At 30.1% G+C, this 26,700-nt stretch overlaps 1 protein-coding gene across 1 annotated transcript; it reads right to left on the reverse strand.

Annotated features, from left to right (window-relative positions):
- Positions 1-1,455: 1,455 nt before the first annotated feature.
- On the reverse strand, positions 1,456-15,203 carry LOC132729625 (uncharacterized). Its single transcript, XM_060715431.1, has 15 exons — positions 14,998-15,203; positions 12,202-12,374; positions 10,370-10,475; positions 9,989-10,074; positions 8,570-8,731; positions 8,175-8,268; positions 7,153-7,228; positions 6,228-6,349; positions 5,838-6,003; positions 5,187-5,280; positions 4,861-4,918; positions 4,093-4,307; positions 3,600-3,687; positions 2,714-2,828; positions 1,456-1,743 (listed from the first exon to the last, which is right to left on the reverse strand). The coding sequence occupies exons 1-15, from the start codon at positions 15,107-15,109 to the stop codon at positions 1,548-1,550; spliced, it is 1,863 nt and encodes a 620-aa protein (XP_060571414.1). The 5' UTR covers positions 15,110-15,203; the 3' UTR covers positions 1,456-1,547.
- Between the last annotated feature and the right edge of the window lie 11,497 nt (positions 15,204-26,700).

Genomic DNA, 26,700 nt, shown 5'->3' on the forward strand with positions numbered 1-26,700 from the left:
AAAATATTTTCTGTGCTATATTAAATTTGCGACTCTCGTGCAAAGCAGATAGCCCAGTGTTTTGCTAACATGGTATAGTTTATTATTCTTAATTAAATGGTTCTCATCGTCAAATTATGAATCATCTGAAATTGTGACTAGGTGGTACATTTAAAAGTTAACATTTAATAAATTTGTCGTACATCTACTTACGTATGCTTATGTTGTACCCGTTATTTTCAAACTTGGGATTATCTGTTCAAAATCTTTGTAGGACATCACAAAATGACGTAGGAATTCATGTGTCATAAGTTTTTTTTCAACTTTAACTTAATCTTGAATTTCCGTTCATGTAACTGAAGATTTAAACTGAAATAAAACAAAAACTATGTAACAAAATAATAATGATAATTATAGATGTATAAGGGGGATCCAGGTACTGATCTTTTGATGCTTCTTGATAATTTATATTTGTTAAAAAAATCCTACTATATTTGAACCCTTGGGCCGGATATATATGAGTTTGTGACAGTTGGTACAAAAAAAACTTGAAATATTGTTTTGATATTTTTATCAGATTTTTACACAAATTTTGTACAAATGAGTAGGACAAATAGATGAAAATACTACACAATTTAAATACATGTGTCAATACATGTTTCGCTTCATCTGTTGATACAAAACGAAATTAGTACAAAGAAGAGGGGTGGTGGTATATGTAAATGAATTTCATTTCTACATATATCAGTTAAAATACACCAGTTATACTAGTTTCTACATATAAACATTCTTAAATTCGCCATTCTTTCAATCATGAGATATTTTATTTCTGTATAATAACATGAATTACCTTACTGAGAAATCATTAAGCTTCTCAGAAAATTAACTTTTCCTTGCAGTTTAACACATCATTCTCTAGCGACGATCTGATTAAAATGATAAAGCAAATTCTAATAAAATCTAAAAAAGATTTATTTTACAAATAAAAGCTTTTTATTTTGATGACCTAATACAATTTTTTTAAAGTGATTTGCCTTATAGCGGAGCCATCATTAGCTTCTATGGCGTTTCGAAGTACAGAGATGTCAGAATAGAGAAAATAAGAATCCCTAAAAAGGTCCAAAACGGCAAAATTAAAACTGTTGCACATTGTTTTGAATGAGGCTGTACATAGACGGTACTGTCAAGGGCAAACTACTGTCCCTGCTCCCTGGCACCGCTTCAAGCAGAATTGAACATTTAAACATCAAATGGTAATCGATTTTCAATTTATTTTCGAGTAATTAGATAATTATCATTTTTATAATTTTCCGTTTGAATTGCCCAACGTGATCTATTTTAGATTTTCAGGCATTATAGTTTTAACATTTTGAACCTCAAGCCAAGAACAATTTCAAAATATTTATATCAGGACATGAAGGGTTGTGTGAGGGTGGGGCGGAGTTATGGTGTTGCAAAAAAGACAACTATTTGTCGTAATGAAAATGGTTTTCTTTTATTGCGTTATAAAACAAGTATCTATTCAATAAATATCCGGGAATATCATTGTAAAGTTTTATTTATTTCCTTCACTTCCGTCTCAAAACAATATACCAGAGTATTCTTGCTATAAGTCCGATGACTATTATCACAATAACGTCATCAAAGACTGACCACGTGATATTTTGCGCAATCAATACGAATTTAGACGGGAAATGTGTCACTGTTTGATTTGTTTCTGGGATCGTCATGTTACAAACTGGCACCATGCTGGCAGAACCGCACCTGTAAATAAAAATATACTTGTCAAATACAGACGTGATTTACCAAACAAATAGTGTGAAATTATTTATTTCAATCACTAAAAGATTTACACTAAAAATAATGTTGAAATGTTTATTTCCGTCAATAAAGGATTTACTCTAGAAATTGTGTTGAAATATTTATTTCTATCCCTAAAAAATTTACAATAAAAATGTGTTTAAAGTTATACTTTACTCAATCTTAATATTAAGAAATATTGATAATAGCTACACAGTCTCTTTGTAAATATAAAATAAACATGTACTGACTTCACACAAAACTGATGTGTTCCGTGAGATTATAGTTGGTCACAATATAAATAAAAAGTTAAACTGCCAGTTTTTTTTAAAGAAAGAACCAACTTCACTTGACCAGTAATAGGGAATGCAGCTTTCCAATCATACATTATTCTTTTTTTTTTTCAAATAAGACATATCAAGCAAGAATATTAAGGATTTCAATAAATCTTTGCGATTGAGATATTTTACTCGAGGATGAGCATAGTATATTAATTTCCATCACTAAAGAATCGACACTAAAATAGTGTTGAAATATTTATTTCCATAGCTAAAATGTTGTCACCAATGCGTTACACATCAATCAAAGAACAAGAATATGTAAAATTAATTAACATCCTTATTTTTTGCAGTTAATGATTAAAATACTTTTTTCAAAAGATAGATGAATCAGTATGGTTTTTAATTCATATGTAACAAACAGTTTTATGCATGCATATCAATAAAAAAAAATTCAAAGTTTTATTAAAACTTTGTATTTGTGGCCAACAAATATATTCTTTTTTTCCATAAAAAGGCATCTTTTCAAGTTTAACTACATATATTTTAACAAAACAGTAAAGCATTTATTGTACATTGTAGCATAATTACAACGTATTTCACCAAAGAGTACTTGTCTCACGACAAACTCTTAACTTTGCTAACTAAATACGTACTTGATCGGCTCAGCATTTTGGAATTCCAGTGTAATAAGAGCATTCAGTCCGTATGTGAAATAGGACGCAAATTTTCCCCATCTTAACCATGGAGGAGGTGTACAAAATGCCCCACCTGATTTATAAATAAATACGAATAAAATCACAATCAATATAGCATAAAGCACAATTTCTAACAAGATAACATTGGTATTTCAACGAAAAATAAAAATTGTTAAACATTTTCTGAATATCATTTAAAGTCCCGTCTTGTTAAAAAAACTCAATGGAAGTCCCTTGTTTAAATGGAAGAAATGGGAATATAAGCATTAGTATTACGTAATGAAACAACATTGGATCGAAGCAATATATGTAAATGCATAATTTAACGATGTTTAAAAACAGATGAAACCTAGGTGATATAATTATATCTATTGGTAATTTGCAGCGTTGATTAATGCATTAAAGTGTCATATAAAACTGCATCATCTAGAGCAGTCATTCATATAAAATATATCTTAAAATTAAATTTACATAAAATATATTTCAAAATCAAATGTTCATAAAATTTATCTTAAAATTAAATATACATGAACTATAATTCATCAAAGTCCTGTTAAGTTAAAAAAAACATCTTCAAAATCTTAATAGCTTGATATAATTTGTATAGTAATTGGGCTGTAAAACAGGTGGTACATTTTAAATAAAAGGGAAAAACAGAGTAAACCATTTGAGTTTAACTTATTACATTACTTGCATGCATCTGATAAAAAAAGTATTTTCATTTAAAGTTTATAATATCACGCACACATCCTAAAAACAGAGAATCACATTTCAACGTTTCTTTTTTTCTGCTTTTATTTTTTTTATTGATGATAATTTTGAAAAATATTTATAAACACCCTACCCCAAAGCATCATTGACAAAAGTCCAAGTGAGACAACACTGATAGTCCAAGGTGGATTCAGAGCTGCGCCGACAAATAGTCCTATACTCTAATAATACAAGAAAAAAAGGCTGTTAGTTATTTAGTATAAGGAATGTCAAATTCCGGGATAATACAGAAGCTATTTATTTAAGAACAAAGTTTTCTTTTTTTGGGGTTTATGATCAAATTCCTCAGGACTAATTTATATTTGAAACTACCTTAATATTTACTGTATATTCATTGTTTTAAAACAATCATATAATATTGCATTTACATTTTTGTGTCTTAGTTTGTGATCAGACAATTCTAACAATGACAATTTATTTTGAGGTTTGCTTTCGACAACAAGACACCATCCGACACATTGTTAAGAAAGAAAACGGAAAAACGATACAAATTGTCAGGAATATAATGTATACAGAGCAAAATTAAATAGTTAATGAGGATTCTTTTTTACATTCACTGATTATACCTGAGCTGTGACAACGTCAACTATAAGTACACCAAGTGAGGCCAGGAAAGCAGAGACGCTGTTCAGATTTGCCACCCAGTAAATTACAATCATATAAACACATGGCTGTATTATGGCCAAGGGAATCTCGCTGATCGTTTTAGACAAACAGTATGCAGACGTTCTGTATAATTTATTCTGCATTTCTGAAAGTATCACTCTCATCTCCTTTGGGACTGAAAATATACGTGTATTATGTATTGATATGTGGCACTGAATTATACATTCAATTTGTTAAAGGCAAACATGAATATTTCTATTTTGTCTAAAAAGCCTGAATTTTACGTACAATAGGTATATGGTTTGGGTTAAAATCTTTGTTCTCTTCTAAAATAGATTTTCTATAAGATTGATTATTGTTATTCAAGACAAAATTGAATTAAAGCTAAATTTCTATTAGTATTTAGTGATTTACTTTTACCTTGGCGATAAGCATGCATTTACATATGAAATTGAACTACAAGATAGGTAAATACAAAAAATAAACCGGGTTTCCTGATGCACTTGTATATGAACTTGAAATAAAATAAAGATAAAAAGAAAAATCAAATCACATTAACTCGTTTGGCATTTTTCTGTTGATCAAACGCGTCATGGGTTAAATAATTTCCTTGTACTCAATATTTGTGTTTGTTTATCTTTTACAAAACATGTCTTGACTGGCTTTGCACCAGATAGCCTATCACGGACCTAATTATGGTAAAAAGGTCACATTGAAAGTCTACTTACATGTCAATATTGCATCAAGCAGTGCAAAGAAAGCCCATTGCACAACGGTGAAAAAGAACTAAAAGAAAAAGCAATATTTTTGAATATGTGAATTGCATATTTACCTACAATGATTTCAAGAATTTATTAAGTTATTATCTAAAAAGTATTGTATGGTTTACAGCATTTCTTTAAAAAAACTTAATTTTATTTATCAGGACAAACATATTTCGACAACGTTGCGTATTATAACATAAAGGCTAAAGATTAAACACTAAGTGTTGATTCTATCATATAAACTTTTTATTATAAAAACAATGAGTATAATGACAAATGGATTTACAAACCAATCCCATTCTGTCTTTGATTGTTTCTTCTGTCCGTTCCGGCTGCCACCAAATCAAAACACAAATGACCAAAATATAAAGATTCTGTATAACACTGAAAATATGAATAAATTAGAATAATGTGCGGTTTTTGTTTGATATTTCATTTACGTTAAAACGGGACGTCACAATAAGTTAATTTTAATATAGGCTTGCAAGTGCAGAAAAATTACGGGACCAAAAGCATACTTTAAGCACCACAAAATGACACATATCATATCATACCATATAATACAATATAATTATATCGATGATATCAAATAAAAGGTAATGTTTGATGTGGTTGGAAAAGCTTGCACACATCGGTTATATTGTAAACAAATCTTTATTTATATATGTGAAATATGTTACTATGATATACCTCCAAAGAGTTTTTGTAAAATGTAAACATATGCTGTTGCACAATATTGTAATATTGTACTTAAAAATATAAACAGATGTATGATAGTTAATATAAACAGTTGAGACGTAATTTTTGCCCAACTATCACTAATATATATGTATGAAAATATCCAAGCAGAGATTACCATATAATTGTTGCGTAAATCCTCTATGTTTTCAAGATCATTTTTCTCGTTAATATTAACATGAAAGTAATGTTGTCAGACATACCTTACAGGAAACAAAATTCTTCTTCTGGAATTGTAGAAGTTTCTTGAAGTCAACACCTTCATCTGATTCCAGAACGATGTTCTGCAAGATGATGTGGCATCTTCTAAAGTCATCTTTTCCATTTGTAAAGAAAATGTTTGTTTCTCCAAATTTACTTTCATTTGATCTGCATAATGACATGAATTGAAAGGTTTAACAAATTGTTGCTTGTTTTTTTTATAAAGCAAGCCCTTTATTGAAATTGCCAAGGACAGCTAATATGAACTAAACTTTTTTGAAATATAAGTATCTTATAGTTAAAAGGTTGTTGAGATAACAATTTAATTTATTCCAATCTAGTAGTTGATAACGTTAAATTTTTTATTTAAGATATAATTTTACATTTTTTACCTTGATCGTTTAGTGAATCGCAGAGAAGGTCTGTTTCTCGTATCTTGTCTACATCGTGATCGTGTTCATTCCCCAGCAAACCATTGGGAACCCATATGTCGTCATGAGCAGATATATATGTCCTTAAATGTAAAAGATCGAATATGATTTTTAACCTCGGGCCGTTTCTCTCCATAGTGGTATATCTTGGCGTATATCCTTATATGCATAACGAGGAAATTTACATGTTTTTCGCCGTCTGGGGCTTGAAAATAATGTTTCGCTTTAGTCGAAAATTCATTTTAAGCGAGTTCGTATAAAGCTATGTGATTTAATATAAAATAAAGAAGGAATCAACGATAATTCGTTATAAGCGAGTTCGTTATCAGTGGAGTCGACTGTATTAGTTTTCTTAGGCGTCTTGCTTGGCTCCTTGCCGGGGGTAGTGTTGCTAGGTCGTGTTGGGGGATGTGTTCATTGAATGCTACGCTTCCTTGTTGATCTTGTTTTTTCATATTGTATAGAAAAAAAGGAAATAGGCTTCACAGTACAATTTACACTTTTAACTGTAGATCAATTGGTTGTGCTTAAATCGTATAGGCAAATGTTTTAGTACATATTTTCCATGACAGTGGATTGGAATGTCAAAAATTATGTACGGTTAAAATGCTTTGATGTTTTTTGTCTTTCCTTATTGTTGCTTTTCTGTTGGTGCTATTTATATTTAGAAATCAACATGCATAACAAAGTATTCATCCTCAGAGCACGTAAAACTAATAAAAATGGGAACCCAAGATGTCTTGCTACAAGGTATTACATGCAGAAAGATAACGCATATTTGGCTCTATAATCGTTTATTTTTTCTTATGTAACAGGGTAACATAGGATATATCTGTTTATAAAACCGATACGAGTAATGCAAAAAGAGTATCTGTGTTTAACTTACCCATTTTTTCTTATCCTAGTAAGTAGAGAGTTTTGTATACTGGTCGTGTGATTGATCCCGCTTCCCAAAATACTCACTTAAATAATAATAATTATAATAATGATAATGATAAAATTAGATAAAAGAAATAGCAAAACTCACTTAAACAATAATAATAATTGATAAAATTAAATTAGAGAAATAGCAATGCTCGCTTAAATAATAATGATTGACAAAATAAGATAAGAAAAAAAAGCAATAATCAATTAAACAATAATTATAATTGATAAAATTAGATTAGAAAAATAGCAATACTCACCGAAACAATAATAATAATTGATAAAATTAGATTAGAAAAATAGCAATATTCACTTAAACAATAATTACAATAATTGATGAAATAAGATTAGAAAAATAGCAATATTATTCAAATTAAGAGTCAAATTAATATTTAAGCTTTTTTTGTACTTTGGAAGACATAAGATCATATCATTGAAAATATTAGCATTTAATCTTCCGCTCGGTTTTGTCAAAGATATATGACATTAAAGCAGCACAAGCATAAATTTTCAAGAACTGATCATCAAGATGTTTAATAGTTGTGCATTTAAAAGAATAAAATGCTTCAAAATTAAATAGAACAAGTATGATACCTGCACGACACGGAGTTCTAAACATTTAAAAATAAATATGTTGTGCGCAGTTTGTAGGTTTTATCTCAAATGCCAAACGCAATGATTTTAGATATCGGAAGTAAACATCCATCACCAAAGGTCAAAAGCACTGAACTTTTAAAGTATATCATATTTGTTTAGCATAATTATCACTCAATTATATGTCGGAAAATTAATATTTTATGTTATCTGATTATGCTAACATTAAAATGAATGATGTTGAAACAGCTTTACTTTAAAATAACACACAGAGAGTGGCCATATGAAAACTCAGTAGTAGATTCAATAAACAAACTTGTAAAATTACATAACAAATATTATGTTTATATTGCTGGTAAAATTATGCTGGAAAAAAAGATATGCTCTTACTAAGATGTTCAGCGGGACTATCATGTAATGATGTTGGACAACCAGCTGCTCTTAGGAACGCCTCCAACATCGCTGGATTTCCTTGATAAATAGCCTATAAAAAACGACACTCAAAATAAAATAAAATAAATGGAGAGGTTTCTAGACAGTTGATTAAATAAAGTATAAAGGTTAAAAATTGCACAATCGGTATGAAGAATTCAATCTTCTATAGTTAATTGAAGCTGCAGTCAATCATTGACATAATTTAATGTTAAACTCAAGTATCCCGATTTGATTTTGTAATCCTTTGTTCTTTAATTAGACTGTTCCAAATTCAAAGCAGAGCAAATCAATTACAAAATATCCAGAAGGGTAGTTGTTAATTGTAAAAAAACAAGATAAAATAAAGTTACCTGTCCTTGATTAACAAATAGAACTTTCGAGCATCGGTTGATGAAATAGTTTAAAGGACTAGATAAGCTAACGATGATAGCTTTATTAGTCTGCTGGCAGATTTTTGTCAAAATATCTGTCATTTTGTAACAGTCATTGCATGACATACCCGATAATGGTTCCTGAAACAAACATTTTTTAAAAAATGTATTGTATTTTGGGTAAAAAACCAACAACAAAAACAACAACAACAAACAGAAAGAAAACAAACACACACGAACAAAACACCCAGGAAACATGTACTTTAAAATCCACAGCTATTCAATGGTGTTAGAAATAAGAAAGGTGTAATAACTTTTGTTTTACCCGAAAAAACACGGCTTCCTGAAACGGCAAACTATGATAAATGACCAAACATGACATTGTGATTGAGCAAGTCCCTTAAGTTGAAAAGAAGTAAGAAATATTATTATACGTTGACAAACTGGTGTGATGATGTCTTGGTTGGTTTATATCATTTAAAGTAAAAACTCTGAAAACCGGACCCTTCGAAAACGGAATCCTCTGAAATCCAACCATTTTTAAAAGCCCGTATTTTCTTCCTATATGTTCATTGAAAAAAAATCCTCTGAATACCGGAACCTCAGAATTCCGAAAACCGGACGATTTTCTATGGCTTCTTATGCTTAACATGCATTAAAAATCCTCTGAAAACCAGACAGCAATTTAAAGTGTCAACTTTCTGTGTACTTTACTGTAGATCTAAACATAATCTCAACTGGTGACATGTTCAATTACTTGGTAATGGTCATCTCCTTTTATATATGCCGCTATGATGTATGTTAATTTCTTATATAGCTGTTTCATCATATTTGTGTCTTTCCTCGTATAGATATGATTTTTCAAAAAATCATTTAATGTGTTATGGTTTTTTTTAATGTAAAATGTCTAAAAGAATTGGAAAACTTTTTTCAATGATTCCTGTTTTGCTTTAAATTTTATCTTAATGTTATATTTGTTTTGATATCAATTACAAGTATATGCAGAAATAGTATTACTATAAAGTAGTATTAATTCCATTAATTACATATTTCAAAGCTAATGAAAAAGATATTATGATATATTTCATACAATGTGGTGTTTTAATTTCTGATTTTCTGAATTATATTCATGGATTTGCATAATACAATAACTTAAGACATTTATTGCAAAAAGAAATAAAACTATGACTTAGACAAAAGTGTAAAAAAGTAAATACAAAATGATTGAACAAAGTCATTGTTTAAACACAGCATAATTATCAATGAATGTATAAAACCTCTGAAAATCGGAATCATCTGAAAACCGGACTTTTGTTAAAGTCCGGACAGAGGTTAGTTTTCAGAGATTTTACTGTACAAACTAATGTCTCAATATCATCAAAGAATTGAAAAGCTTACATCAATTACTAGAACACCTGTACACTGTAACAATTCACATGCTATCCCTAGACAAACTTGTTGAAGCTTTGAACAAAGTTGTGCGGCTGGAATTAAAAATATATCTCTAATCAGATTTGATAATCGTTACGAAACATTTTTTTCCAACAATTTTAAATAGTGAACACATTAGATAAGATGACAGTTGGTCTTAATTTCAGTTTCGAAAACTTTATAACATACATGTAGTAATGAATAAGAATATAAAAAGATATTTTGCTTGGTCTCTTTAAGGATTTAACATACTCAATAAAACCCAGTCTGTAATTGTCAACTATTTGCTTTGATTTAATTTCTCTCAAGGATCGACTTTTATACGGGAATATAAGAAGTTTTAGTTACGTAATGTTGCACAGTCTGTTAGTCCCGTAATTGTCTGAGCCGTCTTGATTTGGTCCAGCTTCTCGGAGCGTGAAATATCCTTGTCTAGTCGTAAATAGCCAGCATACTGAAAAAAAAGTTCTAACTGCATTAACCCTTAAACATACTAGAATAAAATATAATTGGCATTGTCACCATCAAAGACCCAGTAAAAGTAGCACGGATATGTTATGCTGTTGGTAGTTCACTTATTGTATGAATTAATTGAAATTCATTGTCCTTTGTACCGGCTGTTTCAATTACAAAGCAATGCATATTTGTCAATTACAAAACAATTACTTGCTCACCATAGGGTCGAAAGACTTCTAATGCAAAGAAGTGAAGAGCACTAATTTGACTGCAATGGCTGTTCATTTTGACTGTTCACTAGGTTGAAACATATCATATAAATAGTTATATTACATGGCCGAAACATATTTTAATAGTATAAAAACACCGTTTTTTTAAATTTTATTTGGATAGAATCATTTTTGTTTTGTTACTAAAGTGATATTATGTTAAGCATATCAGAAAAAAAGTTGATAAAACATCTTAGTCTTGACCATTCCGTTTGTATTTTGTACAAATGCGTTTTATTAATTTACAACTATAACATTTTATTTGGCTTGACAACAAGATTACACCCTGTTGGCTCATACATGTACGCTCGTATGAGTATATCAACATTGTAGATGGTCAGAAAAATACAAACATCGTGCTGCAAGGTCACAAAATAAATATTGAAACCTCATTTTTAAAACATGTGTATTATAATAATAATAATAATAATAATAATAATAGATCTAATAATAATAATAATAATAATAATATAGGAAAATATTCAAAGTTTGAATCATCATATAACATATTGGCTTTGCACTTGTCCATGGCTAAATGCTGAGTTACCTTAGCACTTGAAAATATCCCTCCTTCAACTATTTGTGCTTCAATATTAGATTTTATATCATATAACCGAGGATATCATAAAGTCAACAACTTATAAAATGTGCGAAAATGTCAATTTTATAGTGCACTATATAATTTGCTGCTTGCTATCAATATTTTATTTGTAGACCTTTTCAAAAGTTATAGACTACGAAATACAATGTCAGTTTTATTGATATCTACAGCTAATCAGATAAATCTGGCAATAAAACTGTCAGACGGATGTACAACAAGGTTATAATCTAGATTTTACCAAAAATAGTCTAAACTTCTGTATTTATTGTCAAACAAAAGTGCTTGAAACAAACTTTTTTATGTTCTGTATGGGCTATAAACTATTATAAGATATACCTGTATACCTTAATATACATATAGAGGCCGATTATGTAAAATATTTGTGTTTATTACATGCTTTTCGGTGGTTTATAGAAATATATCAGTGATATAAAAATGATAATTTCACTGTTTGAAACAGTGAAATAACCACTTTGATAATTTCACTGTTTTGAATTTAAACCCCTTACGTTGTTTTAGTGAAATACCAGCATGCACAATACTGGGTACCAACTTAATGACGTGACTTCGTAAATGACGTCACGTTGTATTATTACTTGGCGCACTTTTCATTCATTATTAGGTTTAATGTCTTTTTAAAACGTGTCTTTGCATGTTATAAAAAGAAAATTTGTTTAGTTTAGTGTAAGATTGAAATATATTTCACCTTGTGAACACCAAAAGTTCAAATATACATTTTGATGCTCACTCAGTGAAATATATTCCGATCTTACACTGAACTAAACAAATATCCTCTATGTCTAGCGCTTGTGTTTGCAAATAGCATGTCTATATTAGACGATATTTTATTTTACCTCTACGGTCTCACGAATTGTCAGCGTTGGAAGAAAAAGCGGATGTGATGTCACAAATGCCACTTGCTTAGACAATGCATCATACTTCTGCTCCACCCCGTTGAAACAGATTGTTCCCTCGTACAGCGGATAGCGTCCAGATAGTACTGACAAAAGAGCAGTCTTTCCACAAGCTGAAAAAAAGTTCATATATAAAATGTGTTTATGTTATTTAAAATATGTAGGTTTATACATATATATTTTTGCTAAATCACATTTATAAAAATTTGGTTTGAAAAAAGTACAGCTCAAAGAAACAACAGTTCGTTTACTTTTCTTTCTTAAAATGTCCATTTATTTATTATATCGATGTTTTCTTTCCTTCCTTTAATAGGATTGGTATACATTTCGTTTATGTTCCGTCTGTCCGTGTGTCTGTAACAACGTTAATCTTGGTCACACTAATTTAATTTTACCTTAAAGCTGCATGCCTCCAGATAATCCAAAATATTTCAAGAAAATTAACTTGGAAAAAACATACTAAAATTTTGAGAAAAGTAAACAAATTAAAGATTCAAGTGATAATTTATATCTTATGTGCAATTAGTGACTGTATTTTGTATTATTTATCACCATATTTCTACTGCGTTACTAACGCAGTAGGGGCTATTTATGCATATTTTGACCTCTTTTTGATAATTTACGTGGATTTTAAGAGCCAATTGTAATGTGTCAAGTACTTTCTTTATTCATTTCACAATATGTTTACCTTTAAATACATTTTCAAAATTTTCATGAAAATTAGGATGAATCTGGGGGCGTGCTGCTTTAAACTTGCCAAAAGTAATAAGGGTTAAGTCTAAATGATAACCATAAGTTAATACTTGAAAAAGTACTTATAACATTGTTTATTTAAACGCTATTTAAATATTTTGATGTAGGCCTACTGCAGTGCATATATTAATTTTGAAGTCGGGATTGGGAATGAGCGTTAGCGCATAAATTATGTATAGTAACTGGCCATGATGGGCATATATACATGTATAGACACATACCAGAACTCGTATATGTTTACAATATAACACTGCTAGATTGCTTCATGTTGTAACCATCAAGTGCATTTAAACATGTATCAATATTGAACAAATATACACTATGGAAATGAAATAATTTTGTGTAGCTGAATAGGCTTAAGTTTTAAAAAAAAAATTCAATGAACTACATTACCGGGAGAGTTGCTTTTATTGCATGTAATGAAATAGGAAAAAAATATCTTTAAATTGCTGTGTTCTATAGACTACCTAATTTCTTTGAAAAATAAAAATATCGATATATAGTCTTATATAATAATGATTTGTATTTATGGGGAAAATAGCTGCAAATATGGCACCATTTATGTGTTTCTTTTAATTCAGACTTTGTGGAGAGGAAAATGATGTCAGAAATTTGACGTAATAAAACGTAGACACTGTATGAAAATGTCAACCTGGCTTATGATGTAGTTTTTGTCATATTATGTCGTATTTGTCCGATGCGCTAGTAGTTATCAATAATTTGTTATTGTGCTATATAGTTCTATTGTTTGTCATAAATAATTACCATAACTAAAAAAAAGAATGTTTCACTATAGTAAAATCTGGAAGAAGGGCGATCCCTTGGAAGCATTAATCATAACAAAATTACATTAAAATTGCATACTTCGATTGAGTCCCTAAATGAGTTTTAATGACATAAATGCCACATTCCCAACGCCCCCTAGCACCGGCTCAAACGTTACTTAATTTTCAACACATAAAAGTGATGGAATCAATGATACCGAGGGACCAGAAAAAATTAACACTGAAGCGAAGTATGGGACAACTTTTTACAACTGCCAGACGGCACATGACACCTGCTCTTGCGAAAGTATGTTTTTATGTGGAATTAAACTGTAGACATTCACTTTAATTAAATGCAAATATTTCCATCTAGGTCTGTACAACCGATAGAATGTAAGAATACCTTTTTTAAAACCATATGAATCTGAGTGTCGAAAGATGTTTTTCAATTTTATGCTCAAACAAATTCGCATGTGTATATGCATGAAACACGTTTTCGTTGTAAACTGACTTTTTGGAAGCAAGTAAGGTATGTAATATCAACAACTATGGCGATACCGAAGCTAGCATTCGGCATGATACCGGATGACATGCATTAAAATTACGTCACAGACCGATTTGATGCGTAATCGGAGAAAAAGCAACATTTGCGACATTCTGCAGCATGGAAGCCTTTTACTAATTGCGCAATTGTTTTTACGCTGTTTTGTCAGGGCAGTGCGGAATAGACAGCTGACGTCAGCTTGGAATTCATCCGTGGAGTCCTGCTGTGCAACATTTGACCCTTAGTGATAAGAACATATAATTTACAGGAATCATGCTTCCATCATAATTGACATCCAAAATTATTCTTAAGAAATCATAGAGTGTTGAAAAAACAGCATGCAAATAAAGTCAATTTATATCATCACACATTTTTATCTGGTCTCTGTCCTTCATTATTTTGGCAGGAACGTATCTGCTCTGAAAAAAAAATTGTTCGCGTTAAACACCACCTGTACAATTTAATAAGTAATCTACGGAATCCAAAAGGTACCATCTTCGTGTTTTTATTTTTTATTAGGCTATTAGGTTAAAAGGATATATGAATTTATTTTCCTATTATGCAGTAATAAAAAAACATTTGATCAGTGAATGACACAAATAGAAATCGAAAAAAGAGAGAAGGAAAAAAGGGAGAGATGACATGTGAGATATTTTCAAAGGAAAAAGTAACTACCTTCGTGTCCAATAACTGCCAATATTTCACCACCATTTACTGATAATTCAATGTCCTGTAAAATGCGCTCACTTTTTTGAAAAATTGACAGATTTTTACAACTTAACTCCATGTTTTATTCTTTCAATTTATCCGTTCATACTAAATTCTTATTTCAGCTCATTATTTTTGTCTTTCTATAGCATGTCAGTCTAACAGATTGTACATCGTTAAAGAAAGGCTGACCATTGTCTTCAACCCTCTTTTTGATTGATGGTTATAAATTCATAAATCAGGCATTAAATACTATTTGTAAACACTCAATATTTATTTTGTAATTATTCAACAAACAATTAAGGTTAACCTCGAAAGGCCAAAAATTAGATTCTACATATATTGGGCTCGGACAATAAATATCAAATTGTTTATTGAGCACTTGATGTTAAAATGCTAATTGAAAAATCGACTGGACATTAATAACCCCGGTCATCTATGCCATAAAATGTTTCATGAAAATAAATTATGCGAAGCTGCATTGCTTCAGACAAACGTGTACACGTGTGTTTGAAAGCGTCTCTTTAAAGGTGATGATATTTAAACTTTACTTGAGAATTATTTTGACAGATATGAACTCTTGTTTAGAAACAATTTGCGAGTTTTCACGAAACCATATTTTATCATTTATCAAATGCAACTTTTTTCATGAAATTAATAATGATTTTTTGCTTTTCCTTTGTCGTTATTGTATATAAAAAAGTATATATTTTAGATTTATCAGACAAAATGTTTTAAAAAAAATAATAAAAAATAAGAAATAAATAGATAAATAAATAAATAAAAAATTAAATAAATAAATAAAATGCCGCTCTTTTATACTCTTGTTTTTGTTGTACAATGTATTAAATGCACTAACTTACTTGTGTGTGCACGTAGGGATAAAGTTATTCAATGGACAGTATACATTATAATTTTGTTTAAACATATTTTATTCGATATATTTACATTATGATGAACAATATTTACACAATAGATTTTGGGATTGGACAGAAAGCTATGAAAGCTTATGAGTGTCCTGTCTCATTTTGTAAAATCACTTCCAGGAAGACCTTATATTTCAGTTAAAAGCAGAGTAGAACCATCAGTACCAAGTCTAGTTGTGCATAATATCGGCATTTTTTGGTTCAACGATTTTTGTCAGAGTTATGGCCCATCAATGATTTTTTATTTTTAAAGTTTGTCCAGACTACTCTTATATCACTATAGCAATTTCAATGAAACTTTACAGGATTGATCGGTAGCTAAAGTGCTTGCGCTAGTTACACAGGTTTTCCGGTTCAATGATTTTGGTACAGTTATGGCCCTTGAATAAAAAGGTGTTATTAAAGTTTGTCCGGACTACATCTCTTATACCACTTATGCCATTTCAATAAAATTTCACAGGATTGATTGGTAACTCAAGAACTTGCGCATATATCACAGGTTTTCTGCTTGAGATACTTTTGGCCGAGTTATGGCCCTTGAATAAAAAAGGTAATTTTGTGTAACCATCTTCACAGAAGCATGTCTGCACTACCCCTCAGAAACTTCTAGTGTAATTTCATCCAAACTTTACAGGAATGATCAATACCAAGTTTAGTTGTGCATATCATCAGCATTTTGGGTTCAAAGATTTGTCATGTAAAGCATGGTAAATGTTGAGGAGAAGTTTTTAAAAATCTATTTTCAGCTCTTGTGACATACTAATACATCAGACTGGCTTTTGAATAGACCTCCTAAGGATCATTTCTGTGAAGTTTGGTTAAAATCTATTGGTGAATAGGGAGAGATAATGTATAAAGGAATTGTAAATATGAGGTACAATTGACACTTCCATCACAAAAGATGACCTCTAGGTACAAAATGCGCTGATGAGCTAAAGGTGAATTACTTTCCCAGTTGAAGAGTTTGTAAGAACAGTTGGGAGCTTTTAAAGTCTGGACAAAAAGGCTTAGATCAGATACAACTTGCTCTAATACAGTATCAATCATTTCTTACATGTATTTCTTTTATTTCATATGTCATGAAAAACAGCAATAGGAGAAACTAGCACGAAGAAGTGACAACTAGAAAGGGTTTTTTGTCACAAAATCATATGGCTTCCATGTATGTACTCTAGATGGAACAGCGGCATGTAAATCCAACCAACAGTTTGACCTGTGAAAGTCAGACAAGTTTTTTTCTGTTCTAAGCGCTGGCAGCCATCTTTAACAGTGAAACAGTATGTGCCAGCGATATGCACAACAAAGATTGGTACTGATCACTCCTGTAAAGTTCCATAAAATTCCCCCAAAGCAGTTTGATCTGTAAAAGCCAGACGTTCAGCTATGATGGCAAATTTTTGCAAAGGAGCAAAAAAAGCCTTCGATTTGCAGGACAAGGGTTGGTCCTGATCACACCTGTGAAGTTTCATTAAAATCCAAACTGCTATTTAACATGTGAAAGCCGGACAGTGATTTTTATTTTTAGTTCTGGCTGCCATTTTTATCAGCGAAGCAGAACGTGCATGCGATACCCACAACTAAGGTTGGTACTAATCAATCCTGTAAAGTTTCGTTGAATTCCCGCCCGCAGTTTGCCCTGTGAAAGCCAGACAAGTGTTTTCCTTTTTTTAGCTCTGTCAGGCAAAAACTGTCTCCAAACAAATTTCGGAGACATAATTCCTAATTTCCTACATTTATTCATGAATACAGATAACTTTATTGGTTCTACTTCCATTTCTGCACAAGTAATCTTATACAATAAACTGAAGACAGGCAGACAGACATCCAAATATTCCTCCGAATATTCTTCCTCTTTACCTTTCATGGCAATATATGACATTAAACAACTAAACACAGCATGAAATATTTATACTTTTATTTATATATATATAATTTTATTTATAACTGAACACAGTAACATTATATACATAACTAATAACATAAATGAGCTAAAATTAAAACAGGTCAACATTTCTTTGTGTTACTAATACATAATATAATGTCACTTTTTTCCTGTTGTGCATACGCTGATATAAAAACATAATTATAACATATATACGCATGATCACTGTAAAAAATAAACTTGTTTTTGATAAAGAGTAAATATCTTATAAAGTACATTCCTGGTTTGCTAAAATATGTATAAGACATTGCGTTAACCCTTGAATGCTTGAATCATTATTGAAGAATTTTGCCACTTAAAGTATCAAGTCAAACCATGCCGACCATGGTATACAATGCTGGCTGACTAACTTCAAAAGTCCAGTTCATCCTGGACATAATGGACTATTCCAAATAATGGAAGCTTAGGACAAGTCTTTTTCAGAATTTTCAATATACTAGGATTAAAGTACAAATAAGAAGTAAGAAGAATAATGATTTTCTTGATTGATGATTTACTTTCTTTGGCAAATATTCAGTTGTTTTTTTTAAACCTAACAATTCCTATTAAACGCCCTCCCCTAATTAAGGCCCCATCAAGCTTTTTGATATGGAAAAAATCTAGTCACCAGTGCTAACATCCCTAATTTTATTCAAATCCTTCAGAATCCATTTTATTTTATAGTAAACACAAAAATGTATAAACTTTAAAACCTTAACATTTTTAATGTTAATACAATATGTATTTACAATGATTTTTGGATTTAGGAAAAATTGTGTTGTAATAATAGCCCCCCTCCCCCTTTGGAATATATTTAGCCCCCCAGGGCATTTGATAGGATTTATATTTATATTATATGTGAGTTACATAGTTGTAACATTCAATCAAGCAGCTGACAATACAGAGCCCTGGTCTAACTAACTACACAAAGTGTATATGGGATGTCATGACTCTACTCTATACCACTTGTATAGAAGGTATAATGGTATTGCAATCAGCATTCAAAGATAACGACAATGCCTTCCTCATGTCAAAGACACCCTAATATCATAAATTAATCAAGTCATTAAATTCATCGAAACAACAGTATTAATTTTCTATTAATAGATTTTTAATCACAATTGCCCATATCTATTCATCACAATTAAAATTCTGACCACTCATATAATGACAAACATGATCATGTATGCATGTATAACACAATGGCACAAGGAAAATAATGAAGACACTTACTGAATAAATTACTGTAGAATAAATTACGCTTTGGATTTCATCAATAAACTTCTCTCATTAACAATTAAATACATTAATAACTACACGTATATACGTGTATATAATCATTATTAGACAACTTACTGACATATCTGCATTATATGTGGGCAGATACATGTAAATACATCAATATATGAGCAGTGCCGACAAAACCAACATAATGCGATTGCCACCAGCATGGATCCAGACCAGCCTGCACATCCGCACAGTCTGATCAGGATCCACAAACCATTTAACAACTAGAGAAACTGAAAGCGAACAGCATGGATCCTGATCAGACTGCACGGATGTGCAGGCTGATCTGGATCCATCCTGGTAGCAAACGCATTATATTGGTTTTGTCATGGCACGGCTGTTATTAATAATTCATCATCAATTTGACTGTAGTGAATTAATACCTAGATACTTAAATTTCTCTAGGATTTCTGTCATTAACTCAAAATGTCAAAAATTTACAAAATTATAACCAAATCCTGCTCACATGAATTATCTGGCCCTTTAACACAATACACACACATATACAGGCAACCAATCAAGGTAAAATTTAAACTCTAAAAATTAAAATACGAAAAAATATGTTTTTTAATAAACACCGACTCCACATGATGCTGTATTTTTCTAATTACCTAAAATTAAAAAAATGTGAGAGATCAATGACTTATATTTTTTTTGTATTTTTTGTTTAATTGCTAATCTTTTATTCCAATAACAGGAGAATGATTGACCAAAAAGGTTAGTTTTTTTAAGAACATATTTTAGGTCATATGGCGCCGAAACACTCTGGAAGAATGATTTTGGCTACCTCCGGTGCAACAAAAAGATTACTATAATTAAGACATTCCAACTATCATTATAAAAGAGGTGGCTTGACAATAGTTTTGTTGATCATATTGGTCTTTTGATACCTTTACATTTTATAATTATTTACTTGTAATGCTCAATATGTTTATATTTTATATGTAGAGACAATTACCACCTGGTGTGTGTATTTACATAATCATTACATACAAGATATTCTTGCATATCAGACAGGATTATCTATTGTTTACACCAGTGCTAGGAAAAAAACATGTGTTACAATGTAAGACAAGTATAAGACAAGTCTTTTGCTTTATATGATGTCATTCCCATGCACATTTTATAAATGAATTGCCATTCTTTGGATGACATCAATGTGCCATTATGAATGAAGTTGTAAATTTATATGCTTCTATAAGAAAATAAGTGCAAAATCAAAATATCAGTTTTCCTAATTATTTTCAAAATATCATTTATATGTAAAATACTAGAAAAAAGAAACTAACACTGGCTGTTGTTACAGACAGGAATATCTATCTCTTGGGTAACTGTATACTGGAAGAAACTCAGCAGAGCTTTGTTACCCTCGAGCTAGATATTCCATAAAAAGCTGTTGTAAAATCCTTAAAGGAATTTACTTCAGTCTAGTAACAGTCAAATAAAAAGTCAAGATGGTTAGTTATAATCAAAAAGAGGATATCAAAAATAGCAATTTATCATAAATTCAATGTGAGTCTACGTAATTATGAGATACGTGAACAATCTCTGGGATAAATTTCCATTTATCATATCTACTCAAACATTAGACAATAAAACATTTGCCTATAAAAAAGTATATATTTTAAATCAGCAGTACTTTGTTTTGTCTCTTAACAACCATTTCAAATGAAGATTAAACAAGAGGGCCATGATGGCCCTGAAATCGCTCACCTGTATATGGGCCAATTTTAACCCAGGGGCTTTTATTTGAACAAACTTGGTAGATACCCACTAGAAAATGTTTCATGCTTAATATCTAAGCTCTAGCTATTTGGGCTTTTTAAAAGAAGATTTTTAAGTTTTTACTATATACAAATAAGGAAAGTCAATGACCCCCGAGGCGGGGCCAATTTTGACCCCAGGGCACTTTATTTGAACAAACTTGGTAGACACTGACTAGATGATGTTTCATGCCAAATATTTAAGCTCTAGCTCTTCGGTTTTCTAAAAGCAGATATTTTAATGTTTTTTCTTTTTGATGCCATGGCAGTCCTGAGATGTTCTGCTTGGAAACTAACTCTTTTTTGAACAATTTTTACAGTTGACTACCAAAGGAACATTCCTGTGTGAAGTTTGGATGAAATTGGCTAAGCCGCTTTCTTGAGGAGATGTTTGTTTAAAGTAAAGTTTTTACGGTCTACGGACGAAAAAGCGATCACAAAAGATCACCATGTCACTTGTGACAGGTGAGCTAAAAAAGTACAAGTCTTGTGAGCTGAGTAGAATACAATTATTCTATTTATATATGAAAACAAAGTGTATAATACTGAGACAGAGTAGAAGAAATATACTTGTAAATTTGTTGTATTACCTTTTTTTAATTTTATTATGTACAAATAATTATGTCCAAATGGGATTTTAAGGTAAAATATATAAAAAATATATTGTTAGTAACAAGTAAGCATCACAAATCGGCAAAATACACAGCAAAATGACTAGTTAAATGTGCTAAAATATAACCTTTGTTAATACTCCTTTACAAATCTTATGTTAAATGAATCTTTAACATTTATAACTTAATTTAAATACTTAACAGTTACTGTTAACCATTATTATTCTGAATGCATTGAAAAATATAAGATACAATTTTCATTTTTTTTCCAAGATTCTGGCTGATGAAAATATATTATATAAAGTAAAACCTGTGAATAAAGGACATCCAAAGATGAGACCATACATGGTCTTTATAGACAAGTGGTCTGTATTCAGAGTTTAATCTGTTATGTTTTTATCAATGACAGTTTGTCAGAGCAATCTTAATTTACAGGGTGTCTGTATATGTAGGTGGTCTTTAACACAGGGTATGACTGGAGGCAAGATAATGGCCAGAAAAGCAAATGCATCCTTATTCACTTCTATACTGTTTGGTCAAGGAATTCCAAGGCATAAACAAACATAGTATACATAAATATTTCATATCACATTTAAAACAACAAAGACAAAACTATACATTATAAATTTTTTCTCAATTACTCTGAACAAATGAAAAATAATTATGATTAAAGCTTTGAAATTATAATATGGCAGCCTTTATATATATCATCATTATATTTAACTAAGAAATGCGTGGCTTTGTGGTCTAAAGTACAAAAAATACTTTTTACTTTCATAATTAAAGCATTTTAAATATTCAACTTTCAGATACATTATGGAAATGCTTTTTTATTCTAACAGTTGTTTGGAAACAACATTTGTAAAACATATATTTCCTTAATAAGGTTCAGTCAATAGGAAAACAGTTGTCATTATAATTACCAAATACCATCATTCTTTGAATCTATGTGAACTGAGATCTTGTCTCATATCTGTTGACAGAGTGAACGACAATGTGACTGACCTTAACCTTTCCCTTTCTACATTGTGCTTTGAAAATGACATGTCATCCTTAAGGCAAAAGATGTGCTCCCTTGATATATGGCAAAGAAAACCTAAAAACAACACTTCACAGGCTCAGAGCTGTCCTGTCTACCATTAACTTACTTACTAGTTTGCTCTCTAAGAATTAAGCACCAATTTTTGACCAAAAAAAGCTATAAAATGCTAATATTAACAAAACAAATATTTTAATCACCAAACTGTTAACATACTATAACACTTCAATACTACACCCATGACTAGAAAAACTTCTTATCATTTTCATTGATTACCACCCCATTAACTTTTTTATATACATCATTAATAAAAAATATATGTCACAAGCCTATAAAAACTGTGCAAATAGAAAATCCACTGTTTCAATTATACTTCTTGATTTTTACTTTTCTAAACCTTTCCCTTGTTTATAATCTCTCTACAATACTTTGCTTTTTCACAATAATGAATTTTCAAACAAATCGCCAGTTTCAGATAGTAAAAGTAGCAATTTATGCAAATCAAATTTATAACTCATTAAGGTGGATATTAAAGTATATAATATAGTATTTTTTCTTAAAATTGAAATCTAACCTGAATTAGCAGAGTTAAAAGTTGTCAACAAGCAAATCTAAAAACAAAACATGGTCCATTTCTTAAGTGACTAGACTTTAAAAATAAAACAAGAACATTAAAAGTTTATTAAAATATTCAAAAATACTTTGGTACATTCTAATGGAAGCAAAACAATACAGGCATACATAAAAAATCTATATATTAAATAAACACAGAAATTTAAAGAAAAATAAAATGTGATCTCTTTTTCACACATGTGTTTGTATCCACATGATTTATGTCATAATTTATGTGTATTCCATGTGATTTATATTTGTCTATATACACAAGTTCCATGGAATTTGTTATACATAAACTTTGAATACATTGCTTATGTTACAGAAACTGTATCCCTCACATAGTTTACATGATACATTTTGCTATTCTAAAACTAAACTAACCTTATCTAAACTAAGCTGCCTGGGTTATGCTAAATAAATGTGCTATTATGTAATTATGTGAAAACTGCAAACAAGGGCAGGTAACTCCACACTGATAGTAGAAAGTAATCCAAGAAATACCCCTAGATCAGATGAGCATACACTTATGTAAAATTGCATTCATGAAAACAAAAATGTTTTCACTAGAAATTTGTTTTTAATATAAAAGAAAACAGAACTTCAATATGTTATGAAAATTGCAGCGAAATTATCATAAACTCTAAGATCTGTATGGCATTGTATTACATGAATTTTGTTAATAAAGTATTAAAATAAGAAGCCTTGAGTATGCCTTTATTGCTCATCTGAAGTAAACTGAAATGTAGGCAAGAATTTCCAAGGATGGAGCCATCTTTGCTGCTTCTACTAGACCTAGGACCATGATGTAAAATGTTTTTTTAATTTTGCAGTATGAATAATTATAGTTTAAGGTGTCCATTTTATATAACTTTTGTACGCATCGAGCATGATTTATATAACTTTCGTTAAGGTTAACAAAACAATGCCACACATTAAAAATCAAAACTGGTAAAAAGTTTAACCATTGTTTCTCCAGAATTTTTATATGCTTTTCAAAGGTATTTCTCTTGGATCTTCAAATCAATTCTAGTGTAATATCTATATATACTGATTTAAGCATTAAAGGTTGCACTGAAATTCAAACATGTGTATTAGTAAAAGTAAAATGCCCAGTTTGTTTTACCATTATCTAGCAGATAAAGTACCATCCAAACTGTCCTAATCTGTTTTAGCATGCACTTCTGGAAAATAGTGAAAACACAAATCAGAAATAAAGTGCATAATGCTACATATAAAAAAAGAGATAAAATAAAATAACATGACAATTCTAGCATAATGTAAACGTCTTTTGCATTCTAATAACTTATTAAGGAACATAAAAAAAGCTGTCAACATAAAATAACAAGACAATTCTAACAAACTGGAAACATCTTGTGCATTCATTAGTATGGTTCATTAATTAGACACAATATTGTCAGTAGGACTATTCTTGCATACAGCAGAGATGTGATGGGATACATACTTTGTAGCTCAAAACTGTATAAAATTGCCCTATTTATTACATTAAATAACCCAGGTTGAAAAAAATTTTTAAAAGATATATCAATATTTCACCAAACAAACAAGCAATCAACACAACTGGCAATACAGCACTTGAGTATGAAACTGGATTTCTGATTCATGGCACAAAAATTGTAATTGAAATCATTTATATATAAAACAATTAAAGAGATTTCACTGATGTGTTTTGACCTGATGGGACTGAAAATATTGAGTTTTTTGGGGTTTTTTGGATTGTGCAACATCCCCTTGATGAAATTCTCGATCAAATTACAATGTAACATGTGTGTAAAATTTCAGATTATTCTTTTACTGTGTTTCTCCAGAATAATCCTTCTTTATTGTTTATAATGACTAAGAAATGAAAAGCAATTTTTAACACTTTTAACACAAATCCGGCTATTGCTCACAAAAAAAAATCAATTTTTCTTTTTCCATGCAATACTGAGCATATTTCTTTATTATCTTTTGCATATTTTCCATTTAAAGTGCCCAACTTGCTTTTTGTTAGAATGAATTTCAAATTTTATATTTAAGGTTTTGCACCTCAGTCGAGTTCCTTTAATGCATTTAGAGTCTTCCTTTAAATTGATTATTTTATTACAAGTTATGTCAAACTTTTCTTAAATAGCACTCTAATATGTTCAAACAACAATTCAAACACACAAAAATTGTTTATTTCTCTATACAGTAAACAAATATTACTTTTTCTTTTTCTTACTTTTAAAAGCAGTCACAGCAAAATTTAGAATTGGTTAGCAGACAAATATGAAAAAATATATATGATGCTCTTTCGTTTTTATAACCTTATTAAAACTGTCTATCTATTAAAAATAATTGACAAGTGCTGAAAAACTTCAATTGAAATAATACTACTTAAAGAAAATGCCAATACATAAATATATATACCTCACAAGCCAAAAATAAAGAAATGGTCCAAATTAACCATAGAATTAGAAATACTAGAAGCATAAAATGAAAATTATCAAATAAATAGAAATAATAAAAACTTTGCAATAAAACAAAAATGATTGCAAAATTTCGGCACTGAGTGTTTTCCATTAAACCACAAGTGAAAGTTTTAACATTGAGTAATTCAAATAAAACAACTGACAGGGCCGGCAGAATCAACTGTCCATATTACCCAGGTTGTCCAACAGCCTGTACGGACAAGTGGAAATTTACACAGAATTAACTATGTAAATATCATACAAACTAGTTAAAAAATGCTCCAGATGAAACGGACAAGTAAATCAAAATAAAATTTTGCCGGTCCTGAACTGATAATGCAAGAGTATGTGCTTTAACTGATAAACAATTGAAAGTTTTAGCAAAGAGTACTTTACACAAAATAATCAGACATTGTGAAAAACAGTACCTTCTATAAGATAATCCTATTTTTGTCAGCAGTACTGAATAACCATTATTTTTTTTATAAACAAACATTATAATTATATTGACTAACAAAAAATTTAATGACTACCATGAAATATTAGCACCCAAAAATTGTATACATGTATATTAAAGGAAAAAAAACAAAACAATCTTATAACATCTAGCATCAAAACAATCACGTCTGAACACAAAAGTGATATGTTAAATAAAAACAAATTTAACTCAAGTTTGAAAAAAATCTTGAATGTTATTTTTTATTAACAATTTTAAGAACACTTTAACATTCTTTGCAAAATTGTGCTTAAAAAAAAAGCTATATAAGTTTGTAAAAACAAGAGCACCACAAAGATGGGGCAATATATGTCTGAATGCAAATATATTTTTGTGTACAAAGCTATACATCTGCCACTTGTAGTTTATAAAATTATAGTTTCAACTTTGAAAATAAATACTGTATAAAAGAAATATGTTTGTACATTTCTTAAAGTATGACACATGCACAAAATCATGGCTTAATAGTTAAAACAGTTCTATAAACTGCAGCATCATATTTTGTTTTAAAATATTTCGATTATTTACACACAATAATTATGCCAGTTAAAAAACAGACACT

Source organism: Ruditapes philippinarum, unplaced genomic scaffold, assembly GCF_026571515.1.
Source record: "Ruditapes philippinarum isolate M1 unplaced genomic scaffold, ASM2657151v2 ctg1931_1_1_1_1, whole genome shotgun sequence".
NCBI lineage: Eukaryota > Metazoa > Mollusca > Bivalvia > Venerida > Veneridae > Ruditapes > Ruditapes philippinarum.